This window comes from Spermophilus citellus (assembly GCF_964194105.1).
Source record: "Spermophilus citellus genome assembly, chromosome: 10".
Lineage (NCBI taxonomy): Eukaryota > Metazoa > Chordata > Mammalia > Rodentia > Sciuridae > Spermophilus > Spermophilus citellus.
The window spans coordinates 130,409,465-130,432,426 of record NC_138197.1 but is presented as its reverse complement, the minus strand read 5'-3'; the positions used below and the strand labels follow the sequence as shown (position 1 = coordinate 130,432,426).

At 49.3% G+C, this 22,962-nt stretch overlaps 2 protein-coding genes across 5 annotated transcripts in view; both read right to left on the bottom strand.

Annotated features, from left to right (window-relative positions):
- SREBF2 (sterol regulatory element binding transcription factor 2) overlaps positions 1 to 1,216 on the bottom strand; it is a 62,915-nt gene extending 61,699 nt beyond the window's left edge. Inside the window, exon 1 of one of the 2 annotated variants that reach the window (XM_081311414.1) lies at positions 958 to 1,216. Coding sequence is in view for 1 of the 2 variants with exons in the window: in XM_081311413.1 (XP_081167539.1) it covers positions 965 to 1,052 (88 nt within the window). In the remaining variant the exon portion in view is untranslated. The remainder of the gene's footprint in view (positions 1 to 957) is intronic. The other variant, XM_081311413.1, reaches the window with a different exon arrangement.
- Positions 1,217 to 2,168: 952 nt separating this feature from the next.
- On the bottom strand, positions 2,169 to 22,931 carry CCDC134 (coiled-coil domain containing 134). 3 transcript variants are annotated; one of them, XM_081312064.1, is made up of 7 exons: positions 22,792 to 22,931; positions 21,125 to 21,243; positions 19,917 to 20,038; positions 19,471 to 19,555; positions 17,671 to 17,852; positions 17,308 to 17,379; positions 2,170 to 7,359 (listed from the first exon to the last, which is right to left on the bottom strand). In XM_081312064.1, the coding sequence occupies exons 2-7, from the start codon at positions 21,225 to 21,227 to the stop codon at positions 7,234 to 7,236; spliced, it is 690 nt and encodes a 229-aa protein (XP_081168190.1). In that variant the 5' UTR covers positions 21,228 to 21,243; positions 22,792 to 22,931; the 3' UTR covers positions 2,170 to 7,233. The 3 variants fall into 3 exon arrangements, with proteins under 3 accessions (XP_081168191.1, XP_081168192.1, XP_081168190.1); XM_081312065.1 differs by lacking the exon at positions 19,471 to 19,555 and having other exon boundaries at positions 2,169 to 7,359; positions 17,671 to 17,865; XM_081312066.1 differs by lacking the exons at positions 17,308 to 17,379; positions 17,671 to 17,852; positions 19,471 to 19,555 and having other exon boundaries at positions 2,169 to 7,359.
- Positions 22,932 to 22,962: the final 31 nt, after the last annotated feature.

The following is a 22,962-nucleotide window of genomic DNA, read 5'->3' as shown; positions in this document are numbered from 1 at the left end:
CATTAAGTAACATAATGCAAAATATTTGGGGCCTAGAACATGGGAAGAGCTCCATTCTTGAAAGTCATTAAGATTAGTAGCCTACTCTTTGAATTCCAAATCCCCAAAGGTAGGATGTCAAGAAACCAACAGCTCAGGAACTGGGAGAACTGGATTCTGTAACTAACAGGGTGACCTTGGGCAAGTCGTGGACCCTCTCCAAACATCGGTTCCCATGGTCGAAAAATGAGAACATTGCAAGAGCGGCTTCCTGGGCTCCTACCAGCTCTTCCACTCCGCTGTTAAAGCCGACAGAACCACGTCCACCCTCTCCCAGCTTGTACCCGAGAGGTCACAACTCAGAATTCCTGCTGCTTAACTCCCTTGGCAGCGCAACAGCACGAGCGCCCAGGTCTCCCTCCCTGGAGAGAGGCGTCCACGCTCCGCCGCCACAGCTCGCTTCATCAGCAACTTGCTTCGGCAGCTGATGCCCAAAGTTTCCCGGAGCGCCCGACGACCCAGCCGTCTGTTAATTCCCAGAAAACCAGGAGTTTAGAACGCCAACTTTAGGGGCGCAGTCCGAGGAATCCGTAGCCCCTCCTGTGGTCGGGCTGGGAGTGACAGGTGCGACGCGGAGCCGCAGAGAGCCAGACGACCCACAGCGCGTGTGGGCGCGAGAGGAAGGCGGTGGCCGCACGCTCTCCTCAGATGCCGCTCCCCGAGACGCCCCCGTCCCCACGCTCCTCGATCCGCTTCGGGCCCAGCTCTCGGGATTCCACCGCCTCCCGGAACCGAGCGCCCCGACCCCGGGGCTCACACCCGTCGTGCCGGAAGGGTTGGGAACCGCTGGGGCCACGGGGCACGCAGGGTTCTTCCCGCGCGAGCCGGGGCTGTGGGGTGGGCGCACGCGCACCCGCGCGCCGCCGTAACCCCTTCCTCCCCGCGCGATCCCCCTACTCCCCCCACCCACCCACTCACCACTCACCGTCTATGTCCCCCAGGGTCAGCTCGTCGCCCAGCTCCGTGAGGGTCTCCATGGTCTCCAGGCCGCCCAGCTCGCCACTCTCGTCCATCGCCCGGCTTGGCGCAGAGGCCCCCCTGCCGTCCCGCTCAGGGAGACGCGGGGGCGGTGCTGCCGCCACCGCCCATGACACCCGACAGCCCCCGCCCGGTACCGCCTCACCGGCCCGTGCCAGCCGCCGCCATGTTTGTGCTGCGCCCCGGCACCGCGCGGAAGGGGCGGGGCGGGAACCCCCCGCCCCTGCCCGCGCCCTCGTGGCTCCGCCCCCAGGCCGCGCACCCCCTTGTTTGTTGTCAATGGGGCCAGGCTCCTCTTAGCCAATGGGCGCGCGAAGCGGCGCGTGGGGTGATGGCACGTCATCGATCAGCAGCTCAGATTAGCATAGGTAGGCTCCGCCCCTCGCGGCCTTAGAGCCAATAAAGAGAGTAGCCGCCGGGTCCTCTGCCCAACCTCCTTCCCCTTGCTTAAAGGAGCCTCTCCCTTTCCTCCCGGATCTGTTCTTCTAGCAGGTGCGTCTACCCGCCTGGGATTAAAGGGTTAACGTTCACAGGTCCAGTCTCGACCGCCGGCCGCCACAAGCGCAGGCTGTGAGCACATTACGTCATCTTCCCAGCTGCCTCTCCTCTACCCACGCCCTGCCCTGCCCTGCCCTGCCCAGTCCCGCCTGGGAGAGCCTGCGGAATGAAATTTAGCCCCCAACGCTGTGGGACAGTCAAGATCTTCCAAGTCATGCTTTTCCCACCCCTCTTTAAAAGGCAGAAATGCTGGCTTGGCAGGGCCGCAGACTATCCAAGAGCAGTTAACACTACAACTTGGGTACCTCTGCGCCTGCTGTGACCTCGCGCTGGTGCTACTGGTCCTTAATCCCAGGTACCTTAAGACTGAAGGCCTTTAAACAATATCAGTACCCAGTGCCCCACCAGCCTCCACGGATTCCCACTCCTGCAGGCACCTCGCTGTCCCATCTTGCAGCTGGTCACGTGTACACAAAGGTGCAAACTTCCAAGAACTGATCCTAAGGAATAAAAGTGCCCAAAGGATGCTGAAATAAATGTATATGTTCCGAGAGGTTCACCACAAGCTTCTCTATAACTGGAAAATATTATGAAACCCAGTAAGACATTGGATAAATCACAGTATCATGGTGTTATAAAAATCAATGTGTATTTATTGAAAAGAAAAGGCTTTCATAATCTACTGAAGGGAAAGTAAGAGGCAGCTGCTGCTTAGGGGTCAGGACTTAAGAGCACCAGGCTGTGAAGTCAGATGCGTGGATCTGCTAATTCACGACCTGAACTTTAACTGGTTAAATAATTGTCTAAGCCTCAGTTTTGTCATCTCTAAAATGGGGCTAAAATAGTACTTATAGTTGTGAAAATAATTTGCACATTCTTTTGACAACATTTATTGATTATCTCTGGCAGGCAAATAGTTCCTGCTAAGAGCTTCCAGTCTAGTGAAGAGAGAAAAAGAAAAGGCAGTAAACAATAATAGATGATGGTAGTACAAATGATGAAGGAAAAGTGATGGGACATAACTTTCGATGTCAAGAAGACTGGCTGGTGGTGTGGCTGAGTGGTAGAGCATTTGTCTAGCCTGCATGAGGCCCTGAGTTCCATCCTTAACACTGGAAAGAAAAATACACACCAAATTCTTAAGTGGTATTTAAGACAAAACTTAAAATTGAGAGGCCAGCTCTGCCTCTGGTATACCCAGGGGGAACAGATGACATGGACAAACACTTGAGGCTGGAGGAGCTGCTGCCAGTCAGCACATGTGGTAAGTCCTGGCATATAGCAAGCTCTCATACAAGGTAGCAATTGTAATTGAAAAAATAAGGCCAACAGCTGGCTGAGTGGGGGGATCTGGGGTGAGTCTTACTTTCTTCCTGGTATTTTTTGTATTGTCTAAATTACTTTTTATGATGAACATGCATAATTATTGAGAAATAAGTAGTGTCTTATTTGGGGGGTAAATAAAACAAGAATGCTCTCTTTTATTGTTTACACACAGAAATAGAAAGCTGACCCAAACCCAGCTGCCCTGCTCTGGATCTGGCATTGAGCTGGATGGTGCCATCTTCAGTAGTACTTCTCAGTGATGCTGCTGGGGCTCCTCACAGGGATGGTTTTTGGTTTCTGCAGTTCTGGGGATTGAGCCCAGCAGTGCTCTACCACTCAACTATATCCCCAGATCTTTTTAATTTTGAGACAGGGTCTCATTAAATTGCCCAGGCTGACCTCCAGCTTGTGATCATACTGCCTCAGCCTCTGGGATTACAGGCATGTGCCACTGTAGCTGGCAAACTGATGGTTGCTGTCTGCTAAACTGACATGGTAAAGACCCTCATAAAATATGCTTTGTTCTAGTGTCCTCTGCCCCAGCACCTCAGTAATTCCCCAAGGGCTGCCTTAAGCAACAGGTCAGGAAGGTGGGCAAAGCACTGTCACTCTGTAGCTCTCCCAGTGGGACCTGCCCAGAGGATCTGGTGCTTGACCAAGTCTGAGGAAACCCAAATAAACGCTCCAGTACAAGTGGTCAAAGAAGACTGGCTGCACTAGACCCAGATCCCAGCAAAATCCTGCCGTGCTCCCCTGACCCTGCTCTGGCTGGGAGGTCAGAGGCTGGCTCTGAGAGGTGAAGCAGCTTTTGACAAGTTACTCTTCAGGAACTGTGTTCTTCATCTGAAAACAGAGGGGCTGGACTAGGTGACCACTATATTGAGATATTTATCCTGGATAAGCACCTGCCACAGGTCACAGTAGGGAACCAGGCATATTCCTTGTCATTTACTCTCTCTTGATGCCTGCCCTTTCAGGCGTTTGCTCCTAGTACCTGTTCTCCGCTCCCTCTTCCTCCAGTCTCTCAGAATTAGTTCAAATATCACTTCTTCCATGAGGCCTTCCAGCAGGATCAACCAAGAATTTGACATAGAGGTGGGTTTAGAAGGTGGGAAACAAGTTTGGTTTAGGACAAACTGAAACATAAGCAATGAGGATTATCAGATGGTGACAGAGAAGGTGCCATCAACTTTGAGGTCTTAGAGGGTGTGTTTGCTCAAGAAGCAGAGAACGCTAAACCAAAAAATCCTTCATTTAAAGGATCAAGTGAAGAAAGAGGAGCCAGGAAAAGACAGTGCAGGCTCAGACCAAGGGCAAAGCACAGGACAAGCAGCCCAGGAGGATCACCTCAAGAAATGGCAGCCATCCACAGTCTCCCTCTGAGGGCAATGACTGGGGAGGGCCGAGGATGAGGGGGACAGGGAGAGGGGCTGTAGACCAGGGAGGTTCTGCTCCCCATGGGGAGATCTGGTGATGCCTGGAGACATTTTCAGTTTCCTGAGGGACTGCCGCTGGTACATGGTAGGCAGAGGCCAGGGATGGATGCTGCTAAATAACCCCCACACTCAGGACAGCGCTCCCCCACCACACACAACCAAGAATCACCTGGCGCCAAATTTTAATAGTGCCACTGCTGAGAAACCCTGCCTTGAAAGATGTTAGGGGGCTCTCAGCCTCTCCAGGGGTGCCACAAACAGGGCATGGAAGCTCAGCAGACTACACCATATTACTGTTGCCACCATTGGGCACTCCTGACACTGGTCACTGGACTGGCTAGCAACAGTTCCCCCTCCACTACACCCCCCCCCCAGGGTACCAGGGACACTGATGTCCCTGGTACCTGCAGCCACCAGTAGGAATCCCACACCAGCTGGGTGCATCCAGTTGGTGCAAGTCCAGGTAAGTGAATCCCAGCTCCTGGGAAAGGCTGGATAAAAAAGTGCCCTGGGACTTTACAGCTGGGGGGTGTCTCTCTGCCTGCATAAGTCCCAGAAAGTTGAGTTCCCAGAACAAGTGGCCACAACAGTCAACAATGGCACAAAAAGCTGAGAGAAGGGGCAAATAGGATTGGAGATATATATATATATATAATATTTTTTTTCTTTTTTTGTTTTGGAAGGCAGATGGGACACCTTGGGCCCATTTGAGGTAAAAGATGGGATTCCCCAAGAGGAGAAGAGGTGAAGAGGGAAGAGTCCAGAGTCCGAGAGGAAGGAGATGCCAGATGGGGCAGATGTGAAGAGAGATAAAATTAGGCCCCTTCCTAATGCCCTCCATGGAATAAGTGCGCAGCAAATCAATGTGATAAAGAACCATCAGAGAAGGGCACATGTCACTAAGAAGTCAGTTAAATTTCCAACCACCTTCTGCTTTTTCTACAGCTTATCCTCCCAAACCCTGGAGCATTCTGAGATAGGGGACCCAAGGACCTGAGAGAAGGGCCTGGTTCTGAAGACAATGGTTGGCAAGGGACAGAGCCCAAGGCTAGTTCCAAGGTGCTCAGGCCTTCCCAGCATACTGGGCTGCCTCATCACTCTGCAGTTGCTAAGTTCTGCTTCAAATTATAAAAAATCCTGCTGATGACAGAGACCCTAGAAGTCACCTGATAGGATCCCCAGCCAAAGCTGGAACTACCTTTGCACTGTCCTGAGGTAGGACCACCCCTATGGACCTGAAAAGGCTAGGTCAATAGCCAGGCAGGCCTGATTCCCAGAAAAGTCTTCCTCCAGTTAAGGGAGGAAACACCTTCCATGCAAATCAGCAACCACCGCCTCTCAGCAAGAGGACAGGAAGAACCTGGGGCTGCACCAGGTCAGGGTGAACAGCTGATCATGGGGTCCCACACTTTCTCTAGTCCTCTAGTTCACAAACTCCAGCAATCACCATCTACTGTAATCCTCAAAGATAGCTGGGGGCGGGGGGCAGAGCTGGGGATGGAGCACCCAGGTTCTGATGTCAAGCCAGTGATGGGGAGCAGGTAGCTGGTAGGAAAGTTCCGATGGAAAGACTTCTCCATCATACCTCCAGCTCCTGCTACTTCTTATCCTCTTCTTTTCTGATTGATTACAGGATACTCTGGGCCCACCCTTGGGACCTACTTAAGGTTTAGCTTCCCTTTACTGCCCTGTCCAGGAGGGAGTCCTGCCTCAAGGAAGCAGGTCAGGGCAGGACAGAGGGTTCTGATATCAACATACTCATTTTGCCATTGAAGCACAGGGAAGGGAAAGAGTAGGCCAGGATCAGTAAGTCTGATGGCTGATTCAAGTTTTGCTTGGATGCTATCAGCGATAAGGCCAGATGTGGGGGGCTTTGATGATGGTTGTGTGTCTCTGCCCCAGTAAGAGGCAGACCCCAGCTCGGCCAGGTCAAAGAGGCAGAGGTAGAATTCCGCTCCCTCTTGTGCTTGGGAGGGGCAGGAGTGGAGTAAAGGGCAGCCATCTCCACTGGGGGCCAGAGAAAGCAGGAGGGCCATTCAGGGCCTAACTCCCTCTCAGCTCCTCTGCCCTGTGGCCAAGGGAACTTGCTTGCACACCTCCTGAGATGGAGAGTTTGCACTCCGACCAAACTGGATCACTGCAAAGCAGCCTCCTGCTGGTGCCCTACAGCCCCCACCCACAGGCTGCAGGTCCTCCAGCATGGCCAGAGACAGTACATGGATTATTCCCAGCATCCGCTCAATGACCGTCCCTAGGTTATCTGAATACAGAGATCATATTGCTCCCAGGTCTCCTTGGATCAAATACTCTCTCTCTTCCAGTTCCCCTTCTGACAATGAACTCTCATCAAGGGCAGTGCTGAGGATGGCACAGGAAGCCTGAGCCAAGCCTCTGCTTCTTTGCTCCATCAGGCCTGAGACTCTTCTTGATGAGGTGGGAACATCCTCTAAGCTGGCCTTGACATCCCTGAGGGCCCCTGATTCCTCAGTCCCCTCACCAGCCTCAGTGGGTCCAGTGAATTTTCTGGCTTTTATTGTGTCTCTGGAGAGGAACTGGGACCTGGGCTGGGACACAATGGGACAAGAAATAGGCATCACACCTTTTCCAGTGATTCAGAGCCTGGTTTTGATGCTTCCCTGAAGACTGCAGCAGCCAGCCAGCCAGGACCTTCACCTACCAAGAGTACAGCCAGGAGACCCTCCTGCCTCCCTGGCAGTCTCCACAGTGTTCTCTAAAGGCCTCCTGGACACCCTCTCTAGAGGTCCTGGGAGAAAATTCAGCCCCCTGATGTATAGTCCCTTCAGCTCCTGAGGACCCAGTAAACTTGGTGTCGCCATCTGGAAGGGGCCGGTGCTCACCACCATGGTGGAGGCTGCCAAGCCACAGCCACGTAGCTGCCTCCCCGTCCTCTTGAGAGGCCTCCTGCTGGCTCCTTGATCCCTGCGCTGCTCCAGGATTACAACTCAGACTGGGATCGGGAGATCCTTGGGCCTTTTCGGATCTCTTTCCGCTTCTCTTCTTTCTTCCTTCGTTTCTCTTCTTCCCTCAGGGCCTTCTGGAAAGGGTCGGTGCTGGGAATAAACTGAGAAGAGCAGAGTGGTCTGATTTAGTCAGCCAGCAGCAAAGAGCCCTCTAGGCCACAGGGTATGGAGACAGAAAGGTTGCCTGGACACAGTCCTGACCTCGTTAAAATGGGCTTGGGCAACTGCTGATCAGTTCCTGAAAAATAAGCAGGAGATTGCCAAGCAAACAGGGAAGGTAAGGGCATTCCTGGCAGGAGGGCAGATGCTGAGGTGTGAACTGAGAATAAACAGGCTCCTCCAGGGAGAGGGGCAGAGTGGCCTGGAGTCCCCTATCACACCCTGCAGGAGGAGGAGAGGAGGCCAGCAAATCCTAGACAAGGGGTACTGCTGCCTGTGGGCAAGGAGCAGTCCCTGTAGAGGGTACAAGGGAGCAGAGGGGAGCAAGGCTAAACTGGCAAGTGGGAGAAGAGAGGGAGCACAGGGCAAGCAGGGTTGGGGCATCTTCAACTACAATCCCAAGCAGGCCATTGGCTCCTCCCTGCACGCTCCAGAAGTCTCCCCAGCCCACAGCTTCTGCTAGTCTATTTGGTCAATTATCCCTCAAACCATGTCTAATTGCTGCCCGATACCCCCAGAGTGCCCGTTTCCCAGCTTGACAAGGCTGCATTTTCCCAAAGCCCCATCCTCTTCAAGCATCCCTGTCCTGAAGGACAGTGGTGCCTGTGCTTCCTCCAGGAGCAGGGCAGAATGAGGAACCCCAGCTTCCCTCGACTCACTCCCCCACTGAGTCTATCCCAAGGCCTGGCTCATTTTAACCCCAAAGTCTTTCTCAAATACATTTACTTCTCTACTACTGCCTCCCACACCACCACCCCACCTTTCTCCTGGACAACTCCAGAACCTCTCGGAATCTGCCCACTTCCACTTTGGTCCCTCTCAAGCTATGCTTACTACAGCTAGATTTTTCCAAAATGCGGATCTTACCTCATCACTCTCCTGCTTACCACCCCTGCATGACTCTGCATGACTCTCAGGACAAAGATCCCGGGAACCACTCACCCACCTCTCCGTCCTACAGTGCACCCATCTTGCCATTCCAAGGCCTTGGCACACGCTGTGGCTGAGGTCCAGGACGCTCTTCCTAGCCCCCATCTGATTTACCATATTGGCTCCAGCTTGGCCATCGCGGCCCTTTGGACCTCCTCTGGGCTGCCTCCTAGGGCACACTCTATCACTCTGTACTGATTCCTTCCTTATTTCCCCTGATTCCTTTTTAGCACTTCTACCTTATGAGCACTCGTGTGGTGCTGTCACCTGCCAGGCAGCGTATTTCACCAGGTCATGAGGATGGTCTCAGGAGCTGCTCATCACTATGCCCTGAGCCCCCCAGCAGTGTCTGCCTGCTTCTAAGTAGCACTGCATGTGTCTTCTAAGTGAATGGATGAGTCAGTTAGAATGACATACAAAACTATCCCAAACTCAGGCTATAAAATATGCCTCTTTCATATGTTCTTAGGGCAAATTTGACAAATGTTTGTTCAAGGCAGACATTGAAAACAAACTAAGAGCTCCATCTTGTGGAGCAATCTATTTACCAAGTTAGATTGAGCAGTGCCTTTGGAAGATGGGGAAATCATAAGTGTGGCCCAGAGAGGGTAAGTGATATGCTGAAGTCACACAGCAAGTGGGAGGCCTAACTAGGATTAATCTACCAGGTCTCCCATGCACTTTCTGTGTGACCTGAACTTATCACTTGTGCACCACTGATAGGCCAGGTACTGTGATGGACGCTGTAATCCCAGTGACTTGAGAGGCTGAGGTGGAAGGATCACAAATTCAAGATCAGCCTCAGCAACTTAGTGACACCCTGCCTCAAAATAAAAAATAAAGCGGGGCTGGGGCTGTGGCTCGGCGGTAGAGCGCTAACCTCGAATGTGCAGGACCCTGGGTTCGACCCTCAGCACCACATAAAAATGGATGAATGAAATGAGGGTATCGTGTCCAACTACAACTAAAAAATAAATATTAAAAAATAAAAATAAAAGGAGATGTGGCTAGGTGGTAAAGTGCCCCTGGGTAAAGAAACAAACCCACCCCTGATGGCCTCCAGCTGTCAGTCCTAAATCCAGTATTGATTCCACCACCCTCCTCTCCCTTGATCTGCAGCAGCAGCTGGCAAGCCACTCTCTTCACACTGACTGCTCCTTCTGGGGTTCTGTGGGTCCTCTGCATTCCCCAGCCTCTCATGGCAGCTCCGTCCCGTCCCAGGAGGCTTCTCCTTCTGGCCCCCAGGTGAGCACTCCTGTCCCAGGGTTTTCAGTGCCTCCTACATAGGCATGCTCTCATTTGTAGCTCCAGCTTTGTCTCCTCCCCGAGTCTACAGCCCCATATCCAATCGCCTCCTCTGTGTCTTTTCAGATGTTCCCCAGGTGCAGAAACACAGTTCCCTCCCCAGTCAATAGAGAAAACCCAGCCCCCTTCTTCCAGATGCTCAGCTCGTGGCCTTCCAGCTTCCAGTCTCTCTTAGTGCTTCTTCCACGCTCTCGCCGCCCTCTGTTTCCTCTGCAAATCCTATGGGCTCTATTTCCAGGAGAGACCCTGAGCCTGACCATTGCTCACTGGCTGCACTGTTGCTCCCTGGTTCTAGCCACCTCAGCTGTCTTCAGCTCCCCAAGGGATGAACACAGAAGCCTCCTCCCTCCATGGTCCTAAGACCACTCTCTACCCAGAAGCCATGTTGACACTTTTTTTTTTTTAAGTTATAGGTGAACACAATATCTTTATTTTTATGTGTGCTGAGGCTTGAACCCAGTGCCTCAGGCGTGCTAAGCGAGCGCTCTACCTCTGAGCCACCACCCCAGCCCCATGTTGACACTTTTTTTTTAAATAACATTTTTATTTTATTTTATTTTATTGAGGTGTAGATGGACACAACACAATGCCTTTATTTTTATGTGGTGCTGAGGATCAAACCTGGGTCCCGCCTGTGCTAGGCTAACACTCTACCGCTGAGCCACAATCCCAGCCCCCATGTTGACACTTTTAAAGTGGCACATCAGTGCCCATCAGCCTGGCCTTCATATCTCTCAGGACAAATGCCAAAGCCCCTGGTGAGACCTCTGAAGGTCTTGAGATCTGTCCTACAACACTGTCCACCTCCCACCCCCAAAGATGCTCCCAGCACAGTCTGTGCACTTAGTACCCCTTCAGCCTGCAAAGGTCTCTGCCAGAGGCTCCTACACTGCCTTCAGATCCTGCAGCAGGACCGTGTTGACTCCATGGGAACAGCAACCGTTTCCCCACCTGATGCTGCTCCACTGCCTTTGTCACCACTTACCATATATATTTTTTTTCTTGTCCATCCAACTCCTCCAACAAAAATGCCACTTCTGGGAGAGCAGGATTCATCTGTCTCCCCACTGGCTTAGAGTCAACAAATATCCAATAAATGAAATGAACATGCTATGCATCTAGGCCTCTGTACAAGCACATGCTTCCACCAGGAAGGGCCCCTGCCACTGGTCCACATAGCAACTCCTACTTCCCCCACAGCCTGTACCACCTCCTACCACTACTGGGGCAGACTCCCCCCTCATTACACTCCCCTCCACCATTGATACAGGGATCATCCTGGACTGGGACTGTTATTTCCTTGCTGCCTCCTCCAGCATACTGTGAGCATCAGAAGAGCAGGGACAGGTCCAGCCCCCAGGATAGAGACAGTGACCAACCTGGTTCTACTGATGATGCATAAGATGAAAAAGAAAACTCTCAGAACACGCCCCACCAAGCCAGGCGTGGTGGCGCACACCTGTAATCCCAGCAATTCTGGAGGCTGAGGCAGGAGGATTGTAAGTTTTAGGCCAGCCTCAACAACTTAGCAAGGCCCTAAGCAACCTGTCTCAAATAAAAAATAAAATGGGTTAGGGATGTGGCTCAGTGGTTAAGCACCCCTGGGTTCAATCCCTGACACACACACACACACACACACAAAAGAACACTTAGCACAAAGGACATGAATGAGGAATAAGAGAAGATAAGCAAACCCGTGACTGCTGCAGATGGACATGTCCATCAAAAGGAGGCAGGCTGGGGGTGTAGCTCAGTAGTAGAGCTCTTGCCTAGTATGCACAGCCCTAGGTTTCATCCACAGGATAGCAAACAAACAAACAAAAAGGTAAATCTCAGGACTATCCCCAGATACTGAAGAATAGAAATATATACTGCTGCTATGGTTATGTCCAGGAGCTCGTTATGCAGATACAAGTCCAAACCTAACCTGGCATTCATTCTCTCTATGGCCCATGTGCTCACCTTCCTCCATTAGAGAGGGGAATCTATGACTGCTGGGTGAGAAAAGCCCACTTCACAGCAATAAAGCATCTCCATAGGTATAAACCACCATGGCTGGGCTGGGGATGTGGCTCAAGCGGTAGTGCGCTCGCCTGGCATGTGTGCGGCCCGGGTTCGATCCTCAGCACCACAAACAAAGATGTTGTGTCCGCCGAGAACTAAAAAATAAATATTAAAAATTCTCTCTCTCTCACTCTCTCTCCTCTCTCACTCTTTAAAAACAAACAAACAAAAAAAAAAACCACCATGGCTGTGTACACCAAGAGTATCCGGTCCTCACTGTTCTTGACCAGGGCTGATTATCAGAGTTATGACTGCAGAAAGCAGCTTTGAGGAATATGTCATTTGGTTTTACCTGAAGGCATGATAGTTACTTCTGCTGCAGAAAGCAAAGCCAATGGCTCAAGAAGGCCTTTGATTCAGAGGTTCCTCTAAATATTCTAGGCCTGGTCCACTGTAGCTCAGCTAAGTTAAAAGCTAAGGTGTAGTACAGAAGCAAATTAACATTTCAGGCCTGACTGCTATTCTTCAAAATGTCTGTTTCCAGTTGGGCATGGTAGCTCATGCCTCTAATACCAGCAACTTGGGAGGTTGAGGCAGGAGGATCACAAGCCAGCCTCAATAACTCAGGAAGACTCTCAGCAACTTATGGAGACCCTGTCTCAAAATTAAAAAATAAAAAGGACTAGAGATATAGTAAAAATAAAAGGAACTGAGGTACCCCTGGGTTCAATCCCAGTTCCAAAAATAATAAATAAATAAATAAATAAATAAATAAATACCCTGCTTCAAGGCAGACCCTTGACTATCATCTGGAACATAAATTTTATATTTATATATATATATACACATACACACACACACACACACACACATATTTTAGTTGTTAATAGAGCTTTATTTTATTAATTTATTTATATGTGGTACTGAGGATTGAAGCCAGTGCCTCACACATGCTAGGCAAGCACTCTACCACTGAGCCAGAACCCGAGTCATAAATATTTCAAGAAGGTTCCCACCATCCTAACCAATAAGAGTAGTTTACTAGCCAGGTGTGGTGGTGTATACCTGTAACCCCAGCAACTCAGGAGGCTGAGGGAGGAAGATTGCAAGTTCAAAGCCAACCTCAGCAACTTAGCAGGCCCCTAAGTAACTTAGTGAGACCCTGTCTCAAAATAAAATATAAAAAAAGTGCTGGGGATGTGACTCAGTGGTTAAGCATCCCTGGGTTCAATCCCTGATACCAAAAACAAAAAGAGTAGTTCACTGTGCCTAAACCGTTTGTGCAAAAAGTATGGTTTATGCTGATCACTTGCTTTCCTTCAGGGCTGGAATTTTTGCACAAGTTAGGCAAAGGATAACCATGTAAATGGTTCCCCATAAAACTGGGCACTATGTCTCTACGAGCTTCGCTGGTAGACAGCATTTTACATGTGTCGTCACAACTTGTGCTGGGGAAACTGAGCACATCACATGTGACTACTGGTAAAGGACTGTATAAGCTGGGTTCCTTGAACTCTGCCCCATGTGCCTTTTCCCTTTGCTGATTGTTCTTTCTCTGGAGTAAATCACAGCCATGAGTATGACTATTTGCTGAATGCTGTGTACCCTCCAATGATCTGAACTAAAAGTTGTCACCCTTGCCTGAGACAACACTCCGAGCAACTGGGCATGGTATGTTCTTAGTGACTTTCCTCAGTGTCTGGTCTGCTACTCAGAAGACTCCATAGAGACTGGCAGATCAAAGACCCCCACTCCTCTATGGGACCACAAACTGTGGAAACACTTGGTGGTTGCTAACTAGCCCATTTGGGTCACTTTTCTGGATGACCATGATAAAGCCCATTCTCTGATAAAGCTAACTAGAATCAAAGTGCTAATCAAATTTGCACTGCCATTGTCCCTACATGCATCACTGCCCTTGACATAACAGCACTCCCACTACCATAAACAAGCACAAAGCAGAAGGTGCTGTAGTTTAGATTTGACTACCTATCTAAGTCTTGGGTTGGAATGGTCTGGCCCGAGGCCACTGGGATTATAACCACTTGGATTACGTGCTTACTCTCCTGTAGTGGCCAATGTGAGCAGAAATGGAAGACATAAAAGGTCTCTATAAATTTGTTAAAATTCCCTTGTCCCACTCATACCTGATCCTTCTGAAAGAAAAGGTCTAGGTGAGAGGAAGGAATGATCAGAGGAAAGTAAAATTATAAGTACTGGATGGGACACATGAATTTCATAGCAATAATACAAGCAACTAGGGAGGGAATGCCTTGGACTCTGTTGAGTGCAAGGAACAATTTATGCTGTCTTTGTCCCTTAGATCCAGCACTACCATCTGGCAAAACAATCCTAGGTTCTGCCTGAGCTCAGTGGCAGCTGCCACTTACAGTCTAACCATCTGCTGGGTGTGTCTTTTCCATCCACATGATGAGAAACTCACATGGACAAAGTCAGTACTGAACTATTCTACTGTGCTTGACACCATTGAAGGTAGCCTCTGAAAGTGACCCTGTGCAGACACACAGGACAATACAATCTTGTTTCAACAGTACAGATACAACAGTATCTGCTTCTCCTAATATCTGAGCAGCCTTGGATTATACCATATAGGGCAACTGAGGCTAAAACTGCGGTGACTCTGCCCTCAGGCTCAGGTGAATTGGGTACTGGTGACTCAGAGTGCAAGGTGAGAGAATGGGCCACAGAATGTCTCTTTGTAGGGGACAAGAGCTGCTTTAGTCCCATCAATTGCCTTCTGTAATTACTAATAACATTCATGGCCAGGTGTGGTGGCACATGCCTATAATCCCAGTTATATTCAAGGCCAGCCTGGGCAATTTAGTGAGACCCTGTCTCAAAACAAAAACAAAAAATTAATATAGGGATTGGGGATGAAGTTCAGTAGTAAAGCACCCCTGAATTCAATCCCTAGTACAGATAACAACAACAATAACACCCATGAAAATCGGCAGGTAAGTCTAAACTTTTTTTTTTTTTAATTTTTTTTTAGACGATGATGGACTTTTATTTTATTCATTTATTTATATGCAGTGCTGAGAATAAAACCCAGTGCCTCACACACGCTGGGCAAGCGGTCTACCACTGAGCCACAGCCCCTAAACTCTCTTAAGTGAATAGTAATGGATAATAGATTGCTCTTAGCTGGGGGCGGTAGCATATACCTGTAATCACACAGCTCGGGAGGCTGAAGCAGAAAGATCATGAGTTCAAAGCCAGCCTCAGCAATTTAGTAAGGCCCTAAGCAACTCAGTGATACTTTCTCTAAATAAAATATATAAAGGGCTGGAGATGTGTCTAATGCACTGAGTTCAATCCCCAGTATTTAAAAAAAAAAAAAAAAGATTGGTCTTAGATTATATCCTGACTGTTCAAAATGAGACCTACTAGTCCCCTCAGGATTTAATCACAGTTGGTTGAGTAAGGGATCCTGGAGAACATGGTTGAGGTCAACAGAGCTGGTTGGCTTCATTTCCCATTTAAAACACACCTGAAGGGGCTGGGGATGTGGCTCAAGCGGTAGCGCGCTCGCCTGGCATGCGTGTGGCCCGGGTTCGATCCTCAGCACCACATACAAACAAAGATGTTGTGTCCGCCGAGAACTAAAAAATAAATATTAAAAAAATTCTCTCTCTCTCTCTCTCCCCTTCTCCCTCTCTCACTCTCTCTTTAAAAAAAAAAAAAAAAAAAAAAAAAAAAAAACACACCTGAAGCCAGGATAGTGGCAAATGCCTATAATCCCAGAGACTCAGAAGGCTGAAGCAGGAGGATTTCAAGTTTGAGGCCAACCTCAAGCAATTTATCAAAACTCCATCTCAAAATAAAACTTTAAATATATAATTTTTTTTTAAAGAGAGAGAGAATTTTTTTTTAATATTTATTTTTTAGTTTTCGGCGGACACAACATCCCTGTTTGTATGTGGTGCTGAGGATCGAACCCGGGCCGCACACATGCCAGGCGAGTGCGCCACCGCTTGAGCCACATCCCCAGTCCTTAAATATGTAATATAAAAAGAGCTATGGATGTAGTTCAGTGATAAAAGTACCCCCTGGGTTCAATCCCTAGTACTAATAAATAAATAAATACTAAAAAAGGACAGATGATGTAGCTTAGTAGTAAAGCATCCTGGGTTCAATCCCCAGCATAAAAAAAACAAAACAAAAATAAAAAACTTACAATCAACCAATCAAACAAAAATTACATCTGATAGATATTTTTTGGGGGGAGGGGTTGCCAGGGATTGAACTCAAAGGCGCTCAACCACTAAGCCATATCCCCAGCCCAATTTCGTATTTTAGAGATAGGGTCTCACTGAGTTGCTTAGTGCCTCGCCATTGCTGATGCTGGCTTTGAACTCACAATCCTCCTATCTCAGATCCAGAGCTGCTGGGATTACAGGTGTGCACCACTGCACCCAACTCTGACAGACATCTTAATAAATGAAGTATGAGACAAATTGAATAGATTTGATCATGGCCTCTTGGTCAGATTAATAAGACTGAATAGTACATTTATGTAAATATTTGAGTTAAACCAAGATATATAGGGCTTGGGGAGACTACTGGGTGAGGCAATTCACCATGTCCCTGAGCACCCCTGCATGTTCTTGCTGGTACACCAAGAATGCAAAATTCTGGCCGCTACCGAGCTACTTTTCCCAACTGCGTTTCAACAGAGCAATCCTGAAGGATAAGGTAATATCTCCCCCAAAACAAAGAGCAAATTTGCTTTCGTTCACTATACAAGTGGTCAATTTCCTAAGCTCAGTGGTCCTCAGCTATAATGCAAACCTACTGCATGCACAGCATTTACCTGGCCCCTCATGTCCACCCCATGGGACTTGGGGCACAAGGGGGAACCAAGATGTCCAGGCCAAGTCTGACTACTGCTGCTTTTGCTATAATAAAGTCTAGGTCTCTGATCTGTTAGTGTCCATGCAACAGTAGCTGGCAAGCTTGTTAGCCTGTGAACAGGGTAAAATCCTAGACCCCTCACAGACCACACTCTTCCCTACACCATGGGCCAACCTGGAATTTGATGAGTCCAGTCTTCTAGCCACCTATGAAGCCCTTCCTTCATGGCCCTCCAGGCCCTGCCCTGCCCTTCTCTGATCTCCTCCTCCAACTATGGTATATATGATATATATGGAATATATTGATATCCCAACTATGGTATATATGGTATAAATGTTGTTATCCCAAACTGTAGCTTCCAGTACTCAGAGCTCACCTCACCCCCTGGGGGAAAAATCGTTTGTAGGAGTGCAGGATAGAAGCTGAGATGGAGGCTCAAGGGCTGGGAAGAACACAGCCTGACCTCACCTGGCTGCCCTGACACTGACCTACCATGGGAGCCTCCTGTGCATTGAGATGGGTGTGTTCCCAGCTTTAGGACTGCATCCCAGAGCTAGTGTGCATACTTTGTGAATAGACAGGGAAGGTAAGGCTGAGAGAGGAGCGGTGACTTGCCCAAAGGCTCCAGTGAATTCAGTTTCTGGACCTAGACCCAGGAATGTTTGGCTCCAAGTCCAAAGCCTTCATGCTCCACCCCAGGACCCAGCCCCCTGAGGGCCCAGCCTCCCACAATGGACAAAGGCAAAGAAGACATGGCCATAGGCCCTCGCGCTCACCTCTGGGTGGTCTATTTTAAATGGGTTCTGGAAGTCGGAGTCTTTCTCGCTGATCCCCAACTCCTGGGCCATCTGCAGATGAGAAAAAGGCAGTCATCCTCTGACTTCTGCCTCTTCCTCACCAAAGAGCAACTCCTGCCATGCAGGGATCCAGGGCCCAGGTCTGGGCAGATGTGGGCCAAGTGACAACCCCTAGGAACCCAAGTTGGTACAGAAATGGGGCTTCCATGGCCCAAGGTACCGAGGCTCATCACAGAAAATACAGCCAAGCACTGACACTCAGGTTCAACTGCAGGCTAATACAAGGCTCCTGGCCTACCACCAGACAGAAGACTCCCAGACCTCCTCCACCCCAATCCTTACCAAGCTAAGGATGGGTGAGTGGGTCCCCTGGTCAAAGACACCTGTCTGGTTGCAGAAGCTGATGCCCCAGCGGATGAGGAGGTTCCAGTTGGAGTTGTGGTCAAAGTAGTGGTGCACGATCCTCGGGAAGCGTAGTACCACATCCCCGAAGAAGGCCGTGTTCTCTACCACATGGGAGAAGGCTGGCAAGAGGACCTTAATGAGTGAACAGGGTAGGGCCTCTTATTCCCTCCTGGCTGACCCCCAGGGCTTGGCATCCATGAAACCCACCAATCAGAGGAGGTAATGACACCCACTGGCGATAGGCCGTCCATCACATGTGTAATGTGTGTGGTAGGGTCCTTATGTCCCCCAGGTCACTGAATTCCTGTAACCACCATTAGAGGGATACGTGGCTGCTGTTCCCATTTTACAGTTGGGGAACTCAGTTTCAACAAATAATGAGTGGCAAATCTGGTCTGCAAAGCCACGTCTGTCTGTCCAAAGGCACATCTTGATGTTTAGAAGTCTCATTTACTGAGGGGAACTCAAAAGTGGGTACTGCTGTATATACAAAGGCTAATGAATCACATGAGGCTTTCCTGGGAAGAGTCCCCCAACATATCACATGACTAGAGCAGGGCCCTGATATTTACACAACTACAGTGTTTTTGGTGGGTCAGTTCCATTAGGATGGCCAGGGAAAAGGTCAGGGTTGTAGGATTTCAGGATTTCTTAAATGTTCTTTCTATTTTATTTTATTTTATTTTAAATGTTTCTTATTTTGAAATTGTTCTAGTCTTACATAATATAAAATTCTTTATCCATTACACAAATAGCCAAACCAGGAAATTAACAGCAACACAAAATTAACCACCCTACTTATTTTCACATTAATGTCCTTCCTCTGAACAATAGGTCAGTTTAGACTAAGGTTAGTGAGTCCACCATAGTAGCAAGTCCCCAAACCCAGGTGAGTAGAGGCAGAGAGGACACATTCAGAGCCAGTCAGCCCTCCCCAGCACAGGCCAGGCACCCAGGGGAGGTAAACAGACTCCAAAGATATGCCAGGTTGCGTCTGAGACATATGGGCAGAGATCACTGGGCTTCAGAATCATCTTGAACCTCAGGGATCTCAGGATCCAGCTTGGTATAGGGGGAAAAAGGCAAATCACTTATCCTTTCCCATCTAGAAAATGGAGGAAATTGTGCTTGCCTCATAGTCGAGATTAGGGTGATGTCTGTATAGTGTCCACCACTCAATATCAAGGGCTGCTTCAATCCTCTCTCAGACAGTATAATCTAAGAAATGTTATTGTTAAAATGTAATCAACCAGAAGCATTTTACTTTTGAGCTACATTCCCGCCCTTTTTATTTTTTAGTTTGAGACAGGGTCTTACTAAGTTGCTCAGGGCCTCACTAAATTATTGAGACTGGCTTTGAACTTGTGATCCTCCTGCCTCAGTCTCCAGAGCCGCTGGTATTACAGGTATGTGTCATGTGCCTGGCTTTTTTCTCCTTTATATTGGTACAAATCTCATCTTCCTTCCCAGAAGAGTCAGGAAGGTAAGCAACTGATCCTGTCCTAACCCCTGGAGTGGCGGTGGGCAGAGAGTCCTCCCTGGTTCCCCTGCACCAAGCATAGGACAGCATGAAAAAATACATCTTTGTCAGCCTAGAACTGCTCAGATTAGGCCTCATCCACACAAGGGGGCCACTGAGAAGGTACTCCAGGGAGAAAAAGAGAATGACCAGAACAGAGAGCATCTACAGAAGACCAAAGAAGTGGAGAGGGAAGTAGAGGACCAGGGAGACCATACCATCCTTCAGCTTCTCATCCTGGGGGAAGGGCCCATCTGGGAGCACGTTGGCAGCAATGAGCACTGTCCGGGAGTCCTCCAGCACCTGAGGGAACCCCACCTGGGCTGAGTGACTTTTTTTAAATATTTATTTATTTATTTATGTATCTTTAGTTTTAGGTGGATATATTAGTTTGTTTTTATGTGGTGCCGAGGATCGAACCTAGTGCCTCATGCAACTAGGCGAGCACTCTACCACTGAGCCACCACCCCAGCCCCCTGGGCTGTGACTTTGCAGAGCCCTTCACAACCTGGGTCCAGCCCCACTTATTTGAACCCCACTTTGTCTCCTATGTGCATGCAGCTTCTGCCTCACTGAACACCATCCCCTTAGGGAACTGCTACTCATCTATCAGTGTCCAGATCAAAGTCTTGACCTGCCATGAGCTGCCCCTGCCCACACAAACCTTAAAGAGCCCTTTGAGCATAACATCAAGGATCTTGTACTGCTGGTAGACATCATTCAACTGTGCCAAGTTCTTCAGTGCTAATAGCTGCTCCCGCCGTTTCACCTCAAACATCTTCTTGTCTGGACAGCACTAAGTTAAAGGACTAATACCAACAGCCCTGCCTAAACAGCTATCCTGAACCAGAGGGCCCATTCCTGACCAGCAAGTATATGTAAGGGGCATGAATGCCTATGGCTGGGACTCCCCAAGGGAAGGAGCAAACCGTCTGAGAAGCACACATACCCCATGATGTATCCTTGATCCAGTTCTCTGAGGACTCCACATTCAACAGCCTGAATCCAACCCTCCAGAACCTGGATCCTGTCCTCCCTTCCCTGTGGTTTTCTTGCCAACTCTCATAATCATTCATTATTCCTGAACCTCCATTATTCTGCTCATGCTGTAACTTCTGCCTAGGATCCCCCCATCCCCTTCTCTAGAAGTTTCTATTTTTTCAAGACCCAGCTTAGAATCCACAGCACAATGTTTCCCAATCCCTCTTGCATCTACCAGAGCACTGATCACAGCATACAATAACCATCTGTAGGCTGGGGATGTGGCTCAAGCGGTAGTGCGCTCGCCTGGCATGCGTGCGGCCCGGGTTCGATCCTCAGCACCACATGCCAACAGGGATGTTGTGTCCGCCGAGAACTAAAATAAATAAATAAATAAATTCTCTCTCTCCCCCCCCCTTCCTCTCTCTTTTTATAAAAAAAAAAAAAAACAATAACCATCTGTTTAGATACTCCCCTTTGCCTGTGGATGCTCAAAACCAGGGACTGGTCCTGACTTATCTTTGTGTTCCCAAGGCCTGGCCCAGAGAAGGTGGTTCAGTACACTAGGGTCAAGATGAGCTAGTAATCCAGAGTTCCTGAGTTGTCCACCTAGGGTCTTGCCCACAAGGTACTAGATACAGAAGCAGTCAAAGCCCTTGCGGCTGTGAGATGTACCTGCCTTCTTCATTTAACATAAGGAGAAATGGGCTCAGAAGAGAATCAACTTGCTCAAGGTCTGGCTAGAGCACCTTACCTTTTCTTCCCAGATCCCACCAGCTGGGTCTGCTCATCTCAGGAATCCCCCAAGGGACTGTGGGTATAGAGAAGCTTCATATATTGACCACTCAGAGACAGGTCATTAACCCTACCCTGAACTCCAACAAAAGATACAAATCTCCAGGCTTGGGTCCATTGAGGTCCTCAGGGTACCTGTGGCCCCCACTCCAGACAGCAGCAGGACAAAGAAGAAGGCCAAGAACTGAAGAAAGTCCATCTCCAAGACCCTGGAGCTAGAGGAGTAACCCAAAGAGAGGGAGTGAGACCCAGAGGTTGGCATTAAATAAAATACAGAGTAAGTGAATAGCAACTTCCCCTAATGTGGCACAGCCTCTAAATACCAAGAATCAGCTTTAGGAAGCCCTGAAGCCCAGGCAATGAGAGGGGTTATGAAACTTACAACTTTTGTCTGAGAAAGGAAGAAAGAAGAGAAACCAGACACAGTTGCACACAGCTGGAATCCCAGCTCCTCAGGGGTGGGGGGTGGAGGGTGCTGAGGTAGGAGGATTGCAACTTTGAGCATAGTCTGGGCAACCCAGAGAGACCATCTCAAAGTAAAACTAAAAGGGCTGAAGATCTAGCTCAGTGGTAGAGTGCTTGCCTATCTTGGGTTCAACCCCCAGTACCACAGAAAAAAAGAAAAAGAAGGGGCACAGGGTGGGAAGGGAAGCAAGCCTGTGTTAAGAGCCTTGTGGGCTCCCCAAGAAGAGGGGTGTAATGACCAAAAGTCATTATGTGCAACACCTGTTACTATTCAGCACCATCCTGATTGAGTACCTACCAATCTAGGCATGGTTCTAGCACTGGGAATATAAGTAAAATGAAAAAAAAAAAAAAAAAAACTTGCACTCATAGTACTTATGTCCTAGTTGAAGCAACAAAAAATCAACAAACACATAAAATAAGCACAAAAGGATGACAGGAAGTAGGTCAGGTGAGACATTAAATAAGTGGTCAGTGGAGGCCTAGCACTCAGATGACAGTTACCCAGTTTCACCAATAAGGAAACTAAGGCACAGAAAAGTGAAGTATCTGCTCAAAGTCACACAGCTCTTTCCAGGCTGAACCAAAAATATTCTTGACTTTCAGTCCAGTGTTCTGTCTCTTCTTTCTAAAGAGTATATAAGCTACCTCAGATCACAAATGGCCAATAATCACCGGGAAACCTGCCCCAGGGGAGATGCTCAGAGACACCAAGAGGCCTTCAGAGGTCATCAGGAGAACCCCCTCCCCCACGCAGAAGAGATAACTGAAGCCTAGAGAAAGAAACCAAGTTCATTTGGGCCGTCCACTGTCCACCAGCACCAGACCCAAGGGAACCAGAACCAGGCTACAGCAAAACTTGGGGGAACAAGGAGAGTATCAGAGAAGCGACAATGCCTGAAGCAGGGGAGAAGAGAAAAAGGAAAGCAGAAAACGCAGATTGCGGAGGGCAGAACCTGCTTTCTCTACTGTTATTCCCAGTTTTTCCGCCACTCAGTCCTGTTGCCTTCCTGCGCGTCCCAGGAACTCCTCACGGATTGGAGCGAGACTCCTGACCCATGCGAGAGGTGACCCAGTGGTGGCGGGCACTGAGCCGGCTTCCCCGGGGTGGCAGGCCCAGGTTGCTGTCCCGAGCCTTGTGGGCTCCCAAAGAAGAAAGCGAGTCTTCCCAAGGAGAGCCGCCAGGTCTCGAGATTCCCTCTCCACCCTTGCAGCCAATTCGGGGCTCTGGGGACCAGCAGGGCCCTCCCCAAGAACCTGCCGCCCGGCGCCCCCGCCCCCGCCCCCGCCCCACCTACCAGGCAGAAGTGGCGCTGGGGAACTCTGTGGACCCACAGCCCCTGGACGTGAAGCTCGGCTTGAGGGTCCACTAAGCTACACAGCACAGACACCCAACTCCGGAGAACCCGGTGAGCGGCGTGTAGGCACCAAGGAACACCGTCCCGCCCGCCGCGCTGCTCCCGGCCAAT